This window comes from Pleurodeles waltl, chromosome 3_1 (genome assembly GCF_031143425.1).
Source record: "Pleurodeles waltl isolate 20211129_DDA chromosome 3_1, aPleWal1.hap1.20221129, whole genome shotgun sequence".
Taxonomy (NCBI): Eukaryota; Metazoa; Chordata; class Amphibia; order Caudata; family Salamandridae; genus Pleurodeles; species Pleurodeles waltl.
The window spans coordinates 162,925,460-162,944,565 of record NC_090440.1 but is presented as its reverse complement, the minus strand read 5'-3'; the positions used below and the strand labels follow the sequence as shown (position 1 = coordinate 162,944,565).

Here is a 19,106-nt window from a genome sequence, read left to right as displayed (position 1 = left end):
CCTATCACCCACCAATACCTTCATGCAACTACGATCCCTCACTCTGACACCCATCACCCCACTCCATCCCACACAGTGCACCATCACAATTACCAAAATTAAATCTCAAGTCCTGCATGCCATAACCACTGCATGCACATCCCTTCCAGCCCTGCATGTACACCCACCACTAATGCATGCACAGCATGGGGAACTAACAATCCCACAATCCATCACCATACACAAACAAAGGTGACAGGGCAACAGCAATAATATAGGAGAAGCTAGTGATGCATAATATGTCACGGACGTAGCATAATACACCACTTACATCCCCACAGGTGCCCCAGCCAATCTCAGCAGCAATGAAGTGCCAGGAGGTGCCAAGGATACACAACTACTCAGATGCCTCCAGTGATGACAGCAACTCTGGAGCTCTGGATCTGGATGAACTCCCTGGCCCATCAGGGACCACTGGTCAGCCGGCCACCCCAGCCCACACCCAGTCCACTACAGAGCCTCCCCTTCAGAATCCAACACCACGGCAGCCGCCCAACACCTCCAGACCTCTGTCCCCAGGACATGTCAATCAGTAGTGTGCCCACCTATACAGGCACCCCAGTCCACACCTCACATTCAAGCCAATGAGGGTCCTGGGGTCAGTGGGACAATATCAGGACAAGATGGGTCAGGTGATAAACATCATGTAGGAGAACCAGCGGCTGCAGGGGGAACACCACCAAGAGATCAAGTAAGAATTGCAGGCCCTGAACGCCACTATGGTCTCCATTGCAGGGGTGCTGGGTGACATGGCCAACATCATGAGGGATTACACAGCACACCAGCGGGCCCCTACCTCTAGCCAGTGTACTGACCAGCCCTCCACATCTGCTGTGGCTAGTGGATAGGAGGCCCTGCCACACGACCCACAGCCCACCAGCACCCCTCCCCCTGCAGAAAGTGAACCACCCCACAAACGGTCCATGCGACCCAGACAGACAACAGAGACAGTGTTAAGACCAAGAGGACCACCAGGAAATGAGCCCCTCCTGAATGTCCGCCTTCTGTTCCACTGTGTCACCTTGTCCACTTTGAACTGCCATTGCTCCCCTTCCTATGGCCCTTGGACACTGGACCTGTGCTACAAACAGACTGGCCCACTACACAGGACCATTCCCAACCATCACCCCACTCTATTGCACTTTGCATTGTATACAAATTTTCAATAAACACCCTTGGACACAACTTGAGTAATAGTCCTTTGACTGAAGGTAATGTAAAATGTATTGAACTGTAATGAACTGCATGATCCTCTGTAAATGTCCAGTAATATGTTGATCCAGTCTACAAATGTGTCTCAGCAGTCTGTACACATCATAGCCTTACACTGTCGTAACCACAGCAACATCTGCAATAAGGGAAGGCATAGGTGACAGTCAGATGGGATGCACAGGTAATGACTGGAATTATGCTACAGCCACACAGCACCACACTAAAATGGAGTAATGTTTAGTTCAACAGTCTTACATGAGTGTCATTGGAAGTACTGCTGGATCATATGTGTCCTGTTGTCCACATCCTCCTCCTCTTCCTCCTCCTCCCTGTCCTCAGTGTCCACAGCTGCCACAGCTGCATTGTCACCCCCTCCTCCGGCAGATAGGGCACATAGCATTTGAGGGCCAAGTTGTGCAATATGCAGAACACAACAACAATGTTGCAGACCTTCTCAGGGGAGTAGCATAGGGAACCACCTGTCAGATGGAGGCACCTGAACCTGGCCTTCAGGAGACCGAAGGTCCTTTCAACAATCCTCCTGGTACAACCATGAGCATCATTGGACCTATTCTCAGCCGCTGTTCTCAGATTCCTAACAGGGGTCAGGAGCCAGGACAGGTTTGGGTAGCCTGAATCACCTGCAAGAAGTGAGGGACACACATTAGCCCTGCACAATGGCATGAGGGTATGACTCCTGAAGGCATATACTGACATACATTGGGTGGGGACTCAGGCTCACCTATAAGCCACACTCTGTGCCTCTGTAGTTGTGCCATCAGCTGTGAGACACTGCTATTCCTCAGGACAAAGGCATCATGCACCGACCCAGGATACTTGGCAGTGACGTGGGAGATGTACTGGTCAGCAATGCACACCATCTGAACATTGAGTGGGTGGAAACTCTTCCTATTCCTCTACACTTGTTCATTGGCCCTGGGGGCAATATGGGCCCCGTCAATGGCCCCAATAGCATGTGGTATAGGTCCCATTGCATAGAATCCAGCCTTCACAATGGGTAAATCATCTACCTTGGGGAATCCGATGTGGCTGCACATGTGTTTGAGCAAGGCTGCCAAAACCCTTGCAAGCACAATAGAGAACATTGGCTGTGACATTCCTGCACCCAAGCTCACTGACACCTGGAAAGGGCCAGTTGCCAGGAAATGGAGCACTGAGAGTACCTGCACAAGAGGGGGTATTACTGTGGTGCAACGGAAATCAGGTAGCAGATCAGGCTCCAATTGGGCACACAGCTCTGTAATTGTAGCCCTTTCCAGACAATAGGTGAGTATGATGTGTCTGTCCTCCAGTGCAGCCAGGTACACAAGGTGTCTGTACATGGGTGTTTGCCTCCTCCTCCTATTCCTCCGCAGTGGTTGGTACCTAAGGGACCCAAAAGTAAGAAGGGAGTGACAATAGGAACCATGAACACACTACAGCAGTGTACACAGAGCATGCTTGTATGTTGGACGCTGGAATTGTCTAGGTGTGCACAGCAACTACAATGACACACTTTTAAATCTGTTCATGTGTATGAGCATTAGAAAATGGCAACCGCCTATCCTGTATGCAGGGACAGGTACAAGTGACCTCACTCCACTGGCGTTCGCATCATGGCGGGAGGCGGTGTCCACCACCGTGCAATTCATCATTGGCTAATATGGCCCTCTATGGTGTATGGGAACCAATGATGATCAATGCCGGCAGTGACGGTGTTCACCGCCGCAGGCGTGACCGACATTTTCTTTCTACCACTTCACTTGATTCCTGATTTTCCACAGGACTACCTCTCCACTGCGTGTGCTGCTGTGACCTGTGTCTAGAGCCTGCCATGGCATGTGCAACAGGAGAAAGGTCCCCAGCCTTAGCATCGGAGGAGTTGGAGAGGTAAGTGGATGGGGTCCTACCCCTGTATGGGCAGTTGTATGGGCTTCCAGACCAACAGGTGAGTACACCATGGGTACGTTGCATGCAACATGGCTGCATGGAGATGTGTGTGTGTGCTGGCAGTGTGTCATTTGGGGGCGTATGGCTGGTGGCAGTGTTAATGCAGAGGTACGGGCCATGTGTGTGCCTGATGAGGGGCAAATACAGTTTGTAGGCCATATGAGGGGCATATTTGCTGGGTGGTAGTGTGTGAGTCCGTGGAGGTGGTCATGGGGTGGGGAGTGCCAAAAAAAGACTGTCACACAGGGCGCCACCAGCGCTAAAGCCTGCCCTACCCTGATGGCCCGAATACTGTTCATGGGCTACACAGAGCTGGATGGGCACTTGAGGGCATCACAGCAGCCATAAGGGTGTGAGTACCGTGTGTTTGACAACCATCTCTGTTGCCTGGCATGGGATTTGGGTGCAGGGTACTAGTCAGTGGATGCTCCAATATGCCAGTTTAGACATTGCTGCGTGGTCCACTTTAAGTTAATTGGTTGAAATCCATGTTTTGATAGCTAGGTAGCTGGCTTTCCATGGCAGACAGGGCTTAATTGATCCCAGCTGGTGTGCAGATGGCAGTGTTTGTCTTCTACTTGCTGTGGTACTTAGCCAATGGTATGCCAGTGTGGTCCATACTGCCCTTCTCAATCTCAGTGGGTGACAGTGATGTGTATGCCATCTGTGCTGTTAGTGCTGTGACTGACCCTGTGCTCCCTTTCTTTCTCCCCCTCTCTCCTTTTGTCATCCTGTCCATGTGTGCATTAGAAAAATCTGGCAAAGGAGCAGGGACACTGACGAGTGAGAGAGCTGCAGCCCACGGGACCCAGGAGGCAAAGTCAACCAACGCCAAGGGAACCAGTGGGACAGATGGCGAGGGGAGCACCACGGCGGGGACAGGAGCCGATACCACTGACTCTGATTCCTCCTTCTATGGGAGCTCCCTGGTGGTAACGGACCCTTTTGGGACCACCCCAGCAACACGTCCTACCGCCACCCCCGTACCAGCACTGCCCTCCCAGTAGCCTCCCACCGAGTTGCCATTGCCCGCTCACCGAGAAGGATGGGCATCTCCTTTGCCCCAGGCACCTCAGGACATGCCCCAGCCAGCCCCGCTGCCCTCAGTGAGGAGACTATTGACCTCCTGAGATCCATCTCTGTAGGGCAGTCAACCATAGTGAATGCCATCCAGGGGCTGGCATCCCAGATGCAGCACTGCAATGCCTTCATGGAGGGCATTCATGGTGGCTTGGCAGCCCTACAGAGATCGTTTCAGGCTCTGGCCTCTTCACTGATGGCTGCCAGTGTCCCTGTTTCTTCTGTCCTCCCTTCCACTACCACTTCCCATTCCCAGTCTCCTCACCCCCAACCCATCCCACGCACACATTCAGACAAGCATGCACACAAAACATCACACAAACACAGGCAGTACACTTCAGTCCACAAGCACTCATACAGCCAACACACAGAGGCACACACAACATCATCCACTGCCTCCACTGTCTCCCCCTCCTCCTCCCTCACAGTCACATCCGCACTCACACCTGCATGCACTGCATCAACAGTCCCTGAACCTGCCACCTGCACAGCCTTGCCCACAGTCACCACAACAGCAGACCCGCAGACAAGCACCCCACCCACCACATGCGCAGTCACCACCATCGCCACCTCATGCAGCACACCCACCTCACTTGCAGACACCACCACAACATCCATCCACACGTTGTTTGTCCTCCACCACCCTGTCTGCCCTCCCCAAAGACACACAAACGCTCGAATTCGGACCCCCAACAGCCATCCACCTCACACACGTACACTCTCCATGCACTGCACCCAAGTCTAGCATACCTCCTTCTCCTACAACCACTCCCTCTACCTCCACTCCCATCCCTCCTCCCACATACCACCCCATTGGCCCTAAGAAGCTTTTCCTTGCCCGCCTTGACTTCTTTCCTCCCCCTCCCCCCTCATCCTGCCCGTAAGAGGAAGGTCCGACCCCCACAGCCCAGTACCTCAAACAGCCAGTCTGACACTGATCCACCCCCAAAGTCTTCAGCTGCTACTAAGGGGCACATGAGTGCGACGCCGGCCCCCCGCCCCAAGGACACTCCTCTGCTCCAAAACGGAGGGCTAAAGTGTCGCCCCTTCCCAAACAAACAACTAAAACCATGGAGCCACCTCCAAAACCAAAGGCCAAAGAGACCCTCCCAAAATAAAGGCCAAGGGGACCCCTCCCAAGACAAAGGCCAAGGAGACCCCTCCCAAAACTAAGGCCAAGGAGGCCCCTCCCAAAACAAGGAGGCCCCTCCCAAAACTAAGGCCAAGGAGCCCCCTCAAGAACCAGAGGCCAAGGTGCCCCCTCCAGAACCAGTGGGCAAGGAGCCCCCTCCAGAACCAGTGGGCAAAAAGCCCCCTCCAGAACCATTTCCAACATGATGCCCCTGAACAGTGGAGTCCCAATGTTGTCAGGAGTCAAGTTGGGGTTTGGACCTTGCCCTGTGGGCATTGGAGACTTTGAACTGGCCTTTGGGCCTGCATGTAAATATGCGGTTGTGTATGTTTTTGGATTTGGGATTTTCATCCAACATGATTACAGTGGTTGGAACAGAGGTATGGGTCCTGGCTTTCTTTGCTCCTGGGTACTGTTACCATTGATTTACTCTGCAGCTGGTTCTGGGTGTGTGGTGTGTGTTGTGCGTGTGTGTGTGTGTGTGCGTGTGTGTCACTCTCTCCTCCCTCCCTCCATTGTGTGCTAGGCGGCTGTACTCACCATCATCGTCTTCGTCAGCGTTGGTGCTCGAGGACGGCCATGGCGTGGTACATCATCAGGAAGACTTGCAGTTCAGGTTCCATGACGGTTGCAGACTCCTCTGTGTCCCTGAAGGTGAGTGTCTCCTTTTCTATGATGTGTTTCCGCCAGGCTTTTGGTGGCGTTGCTGCCACCCCAGATATCCTGGCGGTGTGCTATGTCATAATATGGTGGGCGGATCCTTGTCTTCCGCCTGCCTGTAGGTGGCTACCGCTGTGTTCAGTGGTCATACCGTGCTGACGGTTGGTGTGATACATTGGCTGTCTATGGGGGTGATTACCGCCATGGTCATTATTTGGCGGTCATTGCTGCCGGCCTGGCAACGGTACTACCGCCATCGCCGGCGTGGCGGTCACCTGACACCAAGGTCATAATGACCACCTATGTGTCTTCTCTTGTTTTTCATGGCACGGCTGTAACCTAGCAATGACATCCAGACACGGGGACCAACTTGGGGAGGGAGGGGCACGGCTATCAAAGGGAGGGAGAAGGTGAGGGGTATTGAGGGTGCAGGGGTTGTGTCCCAATTAGTTATATATCAGGGAACTGACCGTTCCAGGGGAATTCAGAGCAGGATCTTACTGTCCCCCCTCACCCCTCCCCCGCCCAAGCACAGGTCACCTTCCTTGGGGTGAGCAGGGGCCGAGCTCATCTGGATGAGGGGACAGGAGTGGACAGTCTGCTTGTAACCTAATGTTATGAGGAGGAGGGAGTCTCCTGATCAGTGTTAAGACATCGTGACAGTAGCTGGTCCGACATCAGGGCCACAGGGCAGCAGTGAAGGCCCCGGGGCATCCTCCCCGTGCAGGGCAATCATCTCATCTTCTACCCAGCACGTCTTCGTGGCCCTCCTCGCCTTGCTACTAGGGGGAGCTGTGCTCTTCCATCACAGTTTCACATAGTGTTTTGCCAAGGCTAGGGCCAGATCCGTGAATTGGGCCACTGTTTTGAATTTCTTCTGGTGCTTGATTCCCAGTGCTTCCAACTTCCAAGTGTCTCGGAGCAGATGTCCAGTTGTCGAGGCTTTCATGGATAGCATTTCATGTCAGTACTGGCGGAGGTGAGGGCAGTCCCACACAACATATTTGAGTCCTGTGAACCATTCATATGGAAACCCCTCAAACATTTGCTGAGTGGTCTGTTTGAGATGTTCTGTTTGTCCACCTGTCTGTAGATGGTAGCTTGTTAATTTTAAAGTAAGTGTGTCCAATTGTTTCACCAATGTATTCCAAAAGAGAGAAACAAATTACGTTCCAAGATCTGTAGTAATAATTTTGGGCAGTCCATGTAGACTCACTATTTATTTCAGAAGTACTTTAGCTAAGTCTGGGGCTGATGGCAGACCTTGCGGCTGTACAAAATGTCCTAATTTAATAAAATTATCTACTCCGTCTAAAAGAGTATTGTAGCTCCGTGAAGATGGAAGTTCCACTACAAAATCCATAGTAATGTGAATCCATAGTCTTTGAGAAGTAGGCAAAGGTTGTAACAGTCATGCTGGAGGTCTCTTATCTGTCTTAACACTGGCCACAAACTACACATCTTTCAATAAATTGTTTTACACTGGATAATACGTTAAGAGTTAATAAACCTACTGCTGCTTTTTATAGTTTGGCTGGACTTCACATCTGTTGCCAGACAATTAGGTGAGCATAACTGGAGACGGACTTTGGCTTCACCCACAAGTTGGGAGCCAGGACTACATAATTGATTGGGCAGAAATTGTGTGCTTCCACAAAAAAATGCCCGCCCCCCCACACATCTCTGATCATTTTGTTTATATATCCAGCAGTCTTATGCTGACCGTTTAGGGGTATACAACCGGCAAAGGACCCATTGGAGGGAGCCAAACTAACAGCCAAGAGAATATGGGGCATATTTACGAGCCCCTAGCGCCACCTCGGGACCACCACAGCATCATTTTTTTTACGTTTAGGTGGCGCTAAAGTGGCTTTTCTGCCTCACCATATTTACAAAGTGATGCAATGCAGCGCTAGGAGACCTGCAAAAATGGTGCAGTGAAATTTAAAAGATTTCATTATGCCATTTTTGGTGTCATTTTTAACGCCTGCTCAGAGAAGGCATTAAAATCATGCATCCATAGCAATGTGTAAAAAAAATTTATGCTAGTGTAGCAAAGCAACCATGGTGTTGGTAGGTGCTGGGGGGTGCGCGAGAAAAGTGGGGCATCAAAGCTGATGTGCCACTTTTTCTTAAATATGGGTCTATGTGTCCTCCTGAATTTTTTAGCACACCCACCCTGAAGTGCCCATCAAGGTAGGGTTAATGCAGTTCCCTGAAACTGTGAACTGAAATGGGGATGCAGACATTGCATTTAATGAATTCAAAGCCTTGGCATCACAAGATGTCCTCTGTTGTGCTACACCTTAATTTCCATCAATATTACTAGTATCTGAAACGGTAGTAGAACTCTTCAGATTGATCTATGTTAGCAAAAAAATCTCTCCATCTTGCTATTTCAAAATCACTTTTGATTGTATTAATCAACTGGGATGACTGTTTCCACACTTCAGCTTGCTCTTTGCAACAGTTATGTAAGGTAGTCTTATAACAGATTTAGGCACACAGTTATAAAAGAGTTGCTAATTATTCCTGAAAAGTAATGGAATACAATCCAGTTATTATACGGGTCAACTGTAAAAGGTATGCGCATCACAGCCCCAAATAGAGCCCTTGGTTACGGGTTTCCTCAGGTTTGGAGTATCACAAATCACAAGGCAGGCTGGAGACAACCAGTAATTTGCAGGAAAGGAGACATCTGCAGAGAGGCTACAGATGAGAAATTAGGAGAACACAATAACCGATAACCACTCTTGCACACAAAATTGGAGGACATCCACTTTCTTGCCTTTTATACGTAGACGATATACTGTAGTTGTGATTAACCTTACTCTGAAAGGTCTAAATCAGCGCTTGGCGGTGTTAAATCTCTACTCCATACAGCACCATTTGCAGAATAATCAATCTTATTTTCAAGTATTATGTTTTCTTTGGAAAAAAACTGGGTAACAAAATGAACTTTTCATGGTTCCTGGGTCAACACAGGTTAGAGCGGGTAAAATCTTATTGCTTCCTTGGGAAATTTTATCTTCTTCACTTAGAGACCAAGATTACATGCGTAATAACGGCTCTAAGGCTGTGTCTCAAGCACAAGTTTTATTTGCCTTCTTTACAGCAGTTGGCCGGCGCAATTTCCATCACTTACTAACAGCTTATCAAATAAAGATCCCAGCCACCCTCTTGTAAGCTTCAGAGTGTACAGAGATTGCTAAATGGAATTTTCTTGATAGGATGGAAGGGCAGATATTAATATGCCTAGCCTTCCGTAACAACTCGGCCTCAGTGGCAGCTTTAAGGCTTGAATTTGGTATTAAGAACACTTTTTTACAGGGTCTAGCGGTTGTGGTCAGGAGAGTTTATAGCTTAGCCCCTAGTATGGGAAAATATACGTTTTTTAGAAACTATAACCTAGCTTTGCAATTGCTTGAGCTAAATCAAGACTTGATTCAATCATTTCCGTCCACCACTTTGAAAAAATCTTAAAAGAAGTGACTTGGTCGAAAAGCTTCTCTTCAGACTTAGAGTTCTCCAGCCGCAAGAGGAGACTGGCCAAGCTAACTGAATCACTAACTTTTAAACAACCTCAGCCGTACCTTGCCTGGAATCTTCCACACGTGGTGAGAGGTCTGTACATTTTGTTGAGATTAGATAGACTGCCACTTAGAGAACTAATCTCCAAGTGGGATGGGTCTGATAATAACTGTGATCTTGGTCAATTGGGTGTACAGAATTTTAAGCATGTATTATTTGTCTGTCCGGCTCTAGCCATGGCTAGGAAAAAATGGCTGAAACCCCCTATATTTGTATTTTAATATTCGTTCTGCTGGAGAAGCCTTGGAAACTGTATTTAATCCTCACAACAAATTATTCTGTTTTAGGATTTTTATATTTTTTTCAGTCATTTTTAAATCTTTTTGAGTCTTCTTGCATTGGTGGTAATCAAGATGATTAAAAGTGAATTATTCAAGGTAGTTTTGAGGACCTTTTGTCGCACTATAATGCTTCCCCGTGGTGCTGTGGGTTGACTATTTTGGATTTTACTGATCACTTTTATTCTGGACTGGAAGTCTATGCTGCACAACTGTCTTTATCGAAGAAAATACCATGGTACACTAGGGTTTTTAACATGAGTGGTTTCCTTTAGGGTACCGTTTTGCACTGTTAGAGGCGCTTTATAGGCCTACTTGAACTTTAATGTTTTGCACTTAAGAAGCTAATTTTCCTCTTTAATCTTCCTATATTTGAAACATTTTAGATCGCTTTTGTGATATGTAGTGTTTGAGGGGTATTATAATCATTTTCATTTTGAATGTATAATTGATATTACTCTATTTTCTTCAGGAATTTTACAGCTAATGTTTTATGTTGGTCTGCGTTATTTTATGTATTGGCTTAGTATATGAACCTCTTGGGAGCTCCAATTCATGAAATAAATAAAATTTGGAAATTAGTAACCACTCCTAAACAGGCCACATGGCCCGAAGAGAGAAAACAAATAAAGGTAAGGTAAGCAAAAATATGGGTCCAAACTATAGCAGACACAAACACCCGCAACAGCTAAAATTGCTAGAATTATTTGTATCATCCCAGGCTCTGTATAACTTGATCCCGCAGAGCAATCTACATATCCCTGCTTCCTGACATACAAATAAATGTGTTTTCCAGCCACCAAGCATCAAACTTCCATCATCTTCTGTGCAAGTACCCAGAAACCAGACTAGCATTACCGCTCTCTGCTCCATACCAACATACAGAAGAAATATTAAAGACATCAAAATCAGTGAGCATGACAAAAAGTGGGTTGAACTTCAGAAAGCTATCTTCACAAAAAAACAACAAACAATTCTATAAGCTGCTTAGCTTCTGACTACAACCTTTCCATCTGTTAACAGAGACTGCTTGGACTCCAGAACAAGTTAAAAGGAGTACATTGAGTGAGTGGCCTGCAGGGGCATGGAGTAGGGCGTGACTCTCCAGGCCCCAGCAGTGCATCAGACCACCAGACGAGCCATCATACCCGCATCATTGACTGTGAACATCAGGCATGTGACTTGCCAACAATCCCGACCTCCTGTTGGCTAGGAGCCACCGCGTCTGAGGCCTGCCTGCTCTGGCGACCTATATCATGATCAGGGCGGCCTGGGTGTTTGACGCTGGCCTCGGAAGCCAGCTAAGGCCAAAACTCCCTCGGAGCCTCTTGTGAGACCGCCTCAGCCGGGAGCTGAAAGTGGAGGCCCCCAGAGACCTATCAATGCTGGGATGAACTGCCAGAGATCGGCGGCGGTGGCTACCATCTTGGGCCCGAAGACCAGCCGACGGCAACCGCAACGGGTCCAGGCCGCGGGCCCCACTGGGACCTATCGGACTATTTCCTTGATCTGGGGCAACGAGCGGGGGGCTGCCAGGAGGCCTGAGAAGACCAATCCCACACAGCAGCAGAGGTGGTAGGGCAGAGGAAACAAGATAGAACGCACCCTGAGCACGGAGCCGTAGGACTGTCTTGCCAGCGCCCGCTGGACCATGCTGTGCCAGCCAGGTCAACGGTGGGAGAGGTGAGGCATTATTCCAGAGGCGCCGAAGATTCAGTCTTGTCAATTGGTATGGCATAAAGCCATTCTGCTCTGGATGAACCAAGTCAAGGATTACTGTTTCAAATAATTTGTGAGGATCTTAGATAGTATTTTCATGTCTGCATTAAGTACTGATATCGGGTGATATGAGTCCCACCAGTCTAATGGTTTTCCGGGATCAGTACTATAGTTGCTAGGTTAGTGTCTGGAGGGAACTCATCCTGTCTATGTGCTTCTTCAAACATCTTATGTAGGTATGATGTCACTATGGTAGCTACTTTCTTAAGGAACTCAGCCGGTAGCCGGTTAGGGATGGTGCCTCCCCAGATTGTAGTTGAGTCAGCACAGTTTGCTCCGCCCAAACAGTCAGATCCTCTTTCAGCACATCCACGTGTTGTTGATCAAGCTTCCAACAAGGGCATTCCTGAAGAAAATCAAGCATATCCTCTGCATTGAGTTGGATTTTACTTTCATAGTTCTCACTCAGATGCCCTTTCATAGTTTCCATGATATTCTTGGAGCCCGTTACTCGGGAGCCAACGTGATCTTGAACTCTCTGTATTTGATGCCTATCTTGGTCTCGCATACTAAGCCATGCCAACATTTTCCCTGCCTTGCCTCCTGCCTCGTACATACATTTTGCCTGTAGCATGCATTATAATTTAAGTGTATCAATTGTCATCAAGCGGTATTCCTCCACCTTTTCAAGGTGGTGGGTCTTCATCTCAACCGATGAGTATACTGCGTATTCATTCTCTAACTAGTGTTTCTGTCTCGCTCTAGGGTCATGCAGCATTTCTTGAGTTTACATCTATCTCACACCTCCTCAGCAATAATCCTCACCCCCTCCAGATGATGGCTTCCTATGCCAATTTAGTATTTTCTTCAAAATATTGGGCGGCGGCCATCTGCAGCCACATCACCACCTCCACGTTTGTGAGTCGCCATTCGCTCCTACCCCACTTATGGGGAGCCCATTGTTACCACTTGTGGGGAATGGTCAGAAATCCCCCTGGCTTTATATTCAGCATCTACCTATAAAGAGACGCCCCCGGGAAAGGAAGAAATCAATACAGGAGTGGGTATTATGTGCCCTGGAGTAGAAGGAGTAACACTGACAAAGTCCATGGAGTTCCCTCCATACCCCCAGCCTGAAGAAAATTATTTAATTTCTTGTGGCCTTTCTTATGGGTCTGTCTGTCCTGGACTCTGTCGAGCTGACCATCCAGCAGCATATTAAAATCGCCACCGACCACGGTGCTAGCCTGCAGTAGTTCAGCAAGTAATTTGCCTAAGTGAATCAGTGCACCTTCCTGAAGTCCCGGAGGAGCATAAACATTGAGTATAACGCCCCGGCTCATCCACCCACTCTGGTTACACCTGAAAGATCAAGGATCTTTTGATTAGAATTTGCCACCCCTCTAGCGCTATAAGAGTAGCCTGCTTGCACAAGGATCCCATATTTCCCCCTGCCAGTAACATCCCCTTATTACCTTTCATATGTGTTACCTGCAGGAAAACCACATTTGCCACATATCTTGCCAATGCTTTCATCACCAATCCCCTTTTTAGGGTTGAGTGAGCGCAAGCGTTGTGGCCCCTTTTGTAATCTCTCTGTGGGCTTTTAACCATGCCCATCAGTTTGGTTGGTTTGTGGGCTTGCCTTTTAAAATTCCCTTGATTTCATAAGTGAAAGGGATGCATATGTCATGCCTATTCTGGTGTTTAGCTCTCCTCTACAGCACCAGTAAACTACTGAAAACATACGAGGCTCCGTGTTTTCCGAATGGCTTCTGCACTATTTCTTTTAATTTTCTACGCAGCATGATCTCGCTGGGCAGTAGTCGAGCGCTTTGGATGACATCTACCCTGTTACATGGATAATTCTACTTTTGCCGGTTACATGGATAATTGCACTTTTGCCGGTTACATGGATAATTGCACTTTTGCCGATACGTTTCACTGCAAGCGAATTTCTGTTTCTTTTTCATGCTGATGGCGAACACCGGTTCGCATATGTGAAACTGTTTTAGTTTTCATTATCAGTTTATGTGGCAAGAAAAGTCAGGTTAGGAGTTTACAACATTAATAGCTCTAACTCGAGCAAATGCGAGACACATTGCATTGCAAATGCTTGTCATCTTATCTGCTAGACCATTCACATTCTAACTCAACAGTTTAAGTGCATGATGAATCATCCCACTTGTGTGCCTGTCCCTGCCCTCCTCCCTGTAACCAGACACTGTGTGAATAGACTGCAAAGGAGGGGTAAGGTATCCCCATTACTGCAAACCTTTAAACAATAAACACCCCAATTAACCCCACTCTACTGTGTTGTGGCTCCTGTATCTGCTGCTCCGCCAATTCATTATATGTTCATCGCCCATATAACTTGTCTAGAAAAAAACACAGCCATCTTGAGTCTGTAGAGCAGGCCTGTGGCAGCATAACTGGCCCTTAGCAATCACAGGGAAGACTTGCGTAGACCCTGAAGCACCCCCACCAGAGAAACAGGTACTGTTCAAATATCTCATCCAGTGTTATTGGTGTGACCCGGGGAAGCGTCCCACCACCCCCATACCTTCCCCAACAGTGATGACACTTCAGTGCCTGTAGTACCTGACCCTTCCCCTCTCAGCCAGTGCCACTAATCTATTGTCAAACACCGGTCATGATGTCCGCTGGAGGTCAGCCACCACTTTCGTTGTTTTGGGTTCTGCTTATGTTTTTGTTGGTGCGGCTCATGATGCGTTCCTCCATCACTGCCGTCGTTGCTCCAGCCAAGCTGGGGGCTGTGCATCCTCACCCCTGTCTGTTGGTAGTTGGCATCCTAAATTTAGCTAGAAGAATGGCTTTCACGGGGGTGTACCTGGTTTGGCCCTCTGTTTCCAAAGTGAGAAGAGTTTAACTCCCCACTGGAGCCATATGCTACCACAGACCACCCCCTAGAGCTTCTCTGGGAAACTCCAATGTTATCCTATCTGAGAGGTAGGTCTTTCAGTAGTGAAAAGAGAATTTAAGAGGTTTTTACTACCAGGATATTTAAAACTTAAAATTACATGCCCTACTTTTTAATTGCAGTCCACTCTGCCCTGTGGGCTGTTTAGGGCCTACCCTACCCTAGGTGGCAAATATGTATTAACAAAGACAGTTTGGGCCTGGCAAAAGGTTCATTTTGACAGGTCAATATTGTATTTTATAACTGCACACAGGTTGCAATGACAGGCATGAGACATGTTTAAAGGGCTGCGTAAGTGGGAGGCACAATACAGGCCTTACTAGGGACTTATAAGTAAATGAAATATGCCAGCTGGGGATAAGCCAATATTAGTTTTTTAAGGAGTGAGCACATGCACTTTAGCACTGGCTAGCAGCAGTACAATGCACATAATCATAAGGCCAGCAAAAATAGAGAATGCAGGTAAAAGGTTTGGGGAAGACCACCCTAAGGCTAACCAGTCTAACAGTGCTTTGAATGGCTGGTATGCCCCATTGTGGCAGATCCTGTGGCTAAAATATTACTTGAAGTGGAAGATTGGGAACTGGTCAGCCAATCAGAATGTTACCTTCGCTAGCTGAAGTTAATCTTACAGGCCCGCAATGAGAGCGTTATTGGCTGGTTAGCCTATCCTGTGGATACATAGAGAGCACTGCAGCAGCATTAGCAGCCTCTCACCTGAAAGTTAAGGTTCCATCCTCCCATGTCGCTCCCTCTGACTCTTGTCTCACAGTTACAGGTACTCAGAAGGCGGTCCAGGCTCCTCCCCCATTGTTTTATGTGGCTAAGGAAGCCCAGTCAGCTTAAGTAAAGCAGAAACATGTAAACAGATGTTTTCTTTTTTTCTTTGGCTCGTTGACTTTCCCTTCACCAAAATTAAGTGGTGAATCCCACATAGCCATTTACGCAGTGGCAGCTCCATTACAAGAGACTGAGGGAGCACTGAATGTGTATGGAGCCATTTTAAATAGCCAACAATTCACTTAAATCTGCTCATGGTCTCGCAGTGCTGCCTATTTTGGTTGGGTTTGTGTGTATGAGTGTTAGTAGACTTCTTGCCTTCATCTGCAGGGCAATATCTGCTAATTACTACCCCTTGTAATGCACTTTCACCTGTGGCTCGTCCTGTGACTACGAGGATGTTCATTAACAGCTGTTACGTTACAGCTGGGAGCTGTACGGAAGGCAGTGGTATGGCAGAGGGCCAATAATGTCTGGTACAGTTCTATTACAACATTCCAGGGTTTATCTTTCAATTTCTCCACGTGTAGCTTAAAAAAATTACCATTAGTGAGTGTAATATTCTAATAGCACCATAGCCCTCCAACCGTGTGCGATGCTGCTTTTAGAAGCCCTCTCCTTATTCAAAGTAGTGTATTTTGCCCTACATTCAGGATTATGCCATTTTTTATTCTAAAAGCCTAAGACGGGGTGCTACCCAATACAGTGACATATAACCAATACAAGCCGAACATGAAACACGTTGCTACAGTTTCAGATAGTATTAATATGTTTTAATCCATCTTTTGTTTTTTTACTTTTTGTGTTCATAGAATGACCACCGAAAAGGATTCTTCTTCGTTGGCCGAAAGAATAAGAACTAAGTCCAACATCAACACATATTTTGGTGTGCACATCTCGGTCATTTCAAAACAGAAAATTGTGCAAATCGATCACAGTCTACATAATCTTCAGTTAGACAGATATTGTGATTGTGGATGTGCTACAGTGAATACATCTAAATATGAAATTATGTATTATTTGTATAATCTTGGCTCATGTACTTGTGGCTAAACATTTTACGACACCACGACATTGCTTTAAGATTGTTGTAAGCAAAGATGCTTTTGACTGACCAGCTTTTAAAGAATGGTAAAAAATGGTAAAATAAACTGTAAGCCACCAAACCTAACTATCCGAATCCTTTTCAGGAACAAAACAGTGTTCCTAAAGATGAGCCAGTATCTGATTGTGCATGGTCAAGGTGAGAATCTTGCCTAACGCTAAATAACATTTTATTGCCAGCTGTAGGTGGTTCTTAAAGTGGACCACAGCCCTTACCGTAACAAACTCTCCAAACATATACTCTATTCCAATATCATATTAAAATGTCTAACGTGTAGTTAATAACATTACCTTTTGATAAATATGTCCTTATAATATCTAAATGCTATTCAACTAACTACCCACTATAATGAGACTGAAAGGACTTGACTCATAAAAAAAATAAAGATGCAGAATATTTTGTGACACATTTTACAGAAGTAATTAACTACATTTCTTTCAGTCATTATGGTTGTGGCATATAAACAAGATTTTTTTAAAAATATTTGCGCCACCTACCTTTTCCATTTTATAAATCAGCTATAATAATACAAGAGGGTCCATTGTGCTCCATTTAGATATATTATTTTTTCATTATTGAATAATAAAAGCTTACATTTGTAGGTATATTTGTTACTTTACTTTGTAAGACCGAAAGAAAAAGGAAAAGATTTAAAAAGCAAAGAAGAAAGTAATATGAATTAAAGGCAGTCACGCAGTGATTAATGGAAATAAAAATTATGTTTTCATATCATGTATGTTTCTTTACTTTTGGCATGAATTCAAATACTACTGACCACTGTAATCATTTTCATTTACCTCTCTTTCTTGACCTATGTTGTACATCAGGTCCTGATATGACTGGGAGTGTGATGTAACGCTATACCACAGGAACAGGTTTTAGAGAATCTTCAGGGGTGACCAGCTGCACTTCTGAACTTGGAACCACTGCTCTCTAGCATTTGCACTTAAACATTTTATCTCAATATTTCTACCTAGCTGCATCTCCCACAAACTACTTGTTTCTGACATTCGCTGTTAGTAGGCTGTATAGTCTGTCACGACTTGCTGCCAGTTTATGACCACTATACCGGTCTTGTGGCGGGTCGGCAGAAACCCCTACGCCCCCTGGGAGTTTCAGGTAGGTGGTAGGGTCCAAGGGCTCAGGGACGAGCTTATTGAACATTTTGGTGGGTGAGGGGTTTGAAATATAGTTTACAGTTGTCCATTAGCAAGTGCCAGTTTAGAGGTACACACCAGCTGCAAGGGACAGTAGGAGCGGTAAAAACAATTGTAGATAAGCTTTTTTTTTTAAGTAAGAAGGAGATAGGGGTTTTGCTATTAAATTAAGTTGGTGGTTTTCCAGAATCAGTGGTTAGGATCATTATGGCTTCTCAGGTGCGTCAAGTGCTGGAAACATTGAAGAAGGAGGGGAAGACGACTTGATAGTGGAGGGGACCTTTTTACATGAGATACCGCATTGGCAGTCTGCGGACGGGGTCGCAGCTGTGGTGTTTGCTTGCGGGCCCCCACAGCGTAAACTGGCTTGAGGGACGAAAGTGGCCAAAGGGAGGGTCTGGGGCAGCACATCCCAGGTCGTTGTCTCCCGTTGAGGTGCTGCGGAGGGGTGTGGCGAAGTTCTGGGAAGGTCCCATGTACCGCTCTTAATGCTGGACCATGCATGCCACCATTTTAGAAAGGAGCAAGGGGGCCAGGGTGGCTCCACAGTGGCAGGGAGAGGGCCGAGGTGGGGGGGGGGGGGGTGATGTCACAGCGGCTTTGCAGGTCATTCCCCCTGGGACTGAGGTGAATAACCCACCTGAAGAAGTGTCCCTGAATCAGCGATATGCGAGTGCAGCCTCAGTGTCGGCTGCCCCACTAGACTTTAGTGCTCATTCTCCTGTGCGCGCCACAAGCACGGTGTCGCTGCATGAGGGAATCTGTCGTCAAATAAGGAGTGGGTGGGGCTGGGTAGGAGGGCGGCCCTTTGGACCTTTCCAGCCCCCGCAGAGAGGCACAACCTTGCCATGATGGCTGGGGGGTGCTTTCTGTGCTGGGCGGGGGGCATAGGGGTAGGGCTTTTAGGGCAGCAGTTTAGTCGGAGAGGGGTAGGGAGTAAGGAAGCCCCCTTTTATAACTGGCAGGGATATGGATCTAGATGGCCCTAGACAAAGCAAGGAGGGGACACTAGGCGAAGGAGGGAGCTAGGTAGGGACCCCCTTGAGGAGTGAATTGAGGAGTGATGTGTCTGCCAGGAGCAGCTGCACAGCTGTGCCAAGAGGATGGGGCCCCGTTGAGGGAGGTCAGGTGCTTTGAAGGGGTCTAATGGGGGAGGTGGTGCAGGTGGCCAGGGCTCGCTTGGGGTTTGGCCGGATGGAGACGTGTTTGGGGATGGAGGTCCAAGAAGGTGGGCTTGGTGTTACGACCACCCCCAGTGTTGGAATCCAGTATGGCAGGTTAGGGACAGTTTGTAAGCAGCCATGTGTTAAAGGTGGGTATGACAGCTCTGTTAGGATGCAGCCGTGAAGGTCTAGTGCAGCTTGGAAACCTCAGCCAAAAGTCAGAGCTTGCAGCAGTGCAGCTGGCTCTGGGACAGGACCAGGCAGAAAACAGGCAGGGTACAGGATTTGCGTCTGCCTTA

The 19,106-nt window shown here is 47.5% G+C and overlaps 1 protein-coding gene across 1 annotated transcript in view; it reads left to right on the top strand.

Moving 5' to 3' along the window:
• The window catches only part of LOC138283171 (uncharacterized), a 39,564-nt gene extending 22,420 nt beyond the window's left edge, over window positions 1-17,144 (top strand). Inside the window, exon 2 of the mRNA XM_069221242.1 lies at window positions 16,195-17,144. Coding sequence (XP_069077343.1) covers window positions 16,195-16,245 — 51 coding nt within the window. The 3' untranslated portion in view covers window positions 16,246-17,144. The remainder of the gene's footprint in view (window positions 1-16,194) is intronic.
• The last annotated feature ends 1,962 nt before the right edge of the window (window positions 17,145-19,106 follow it).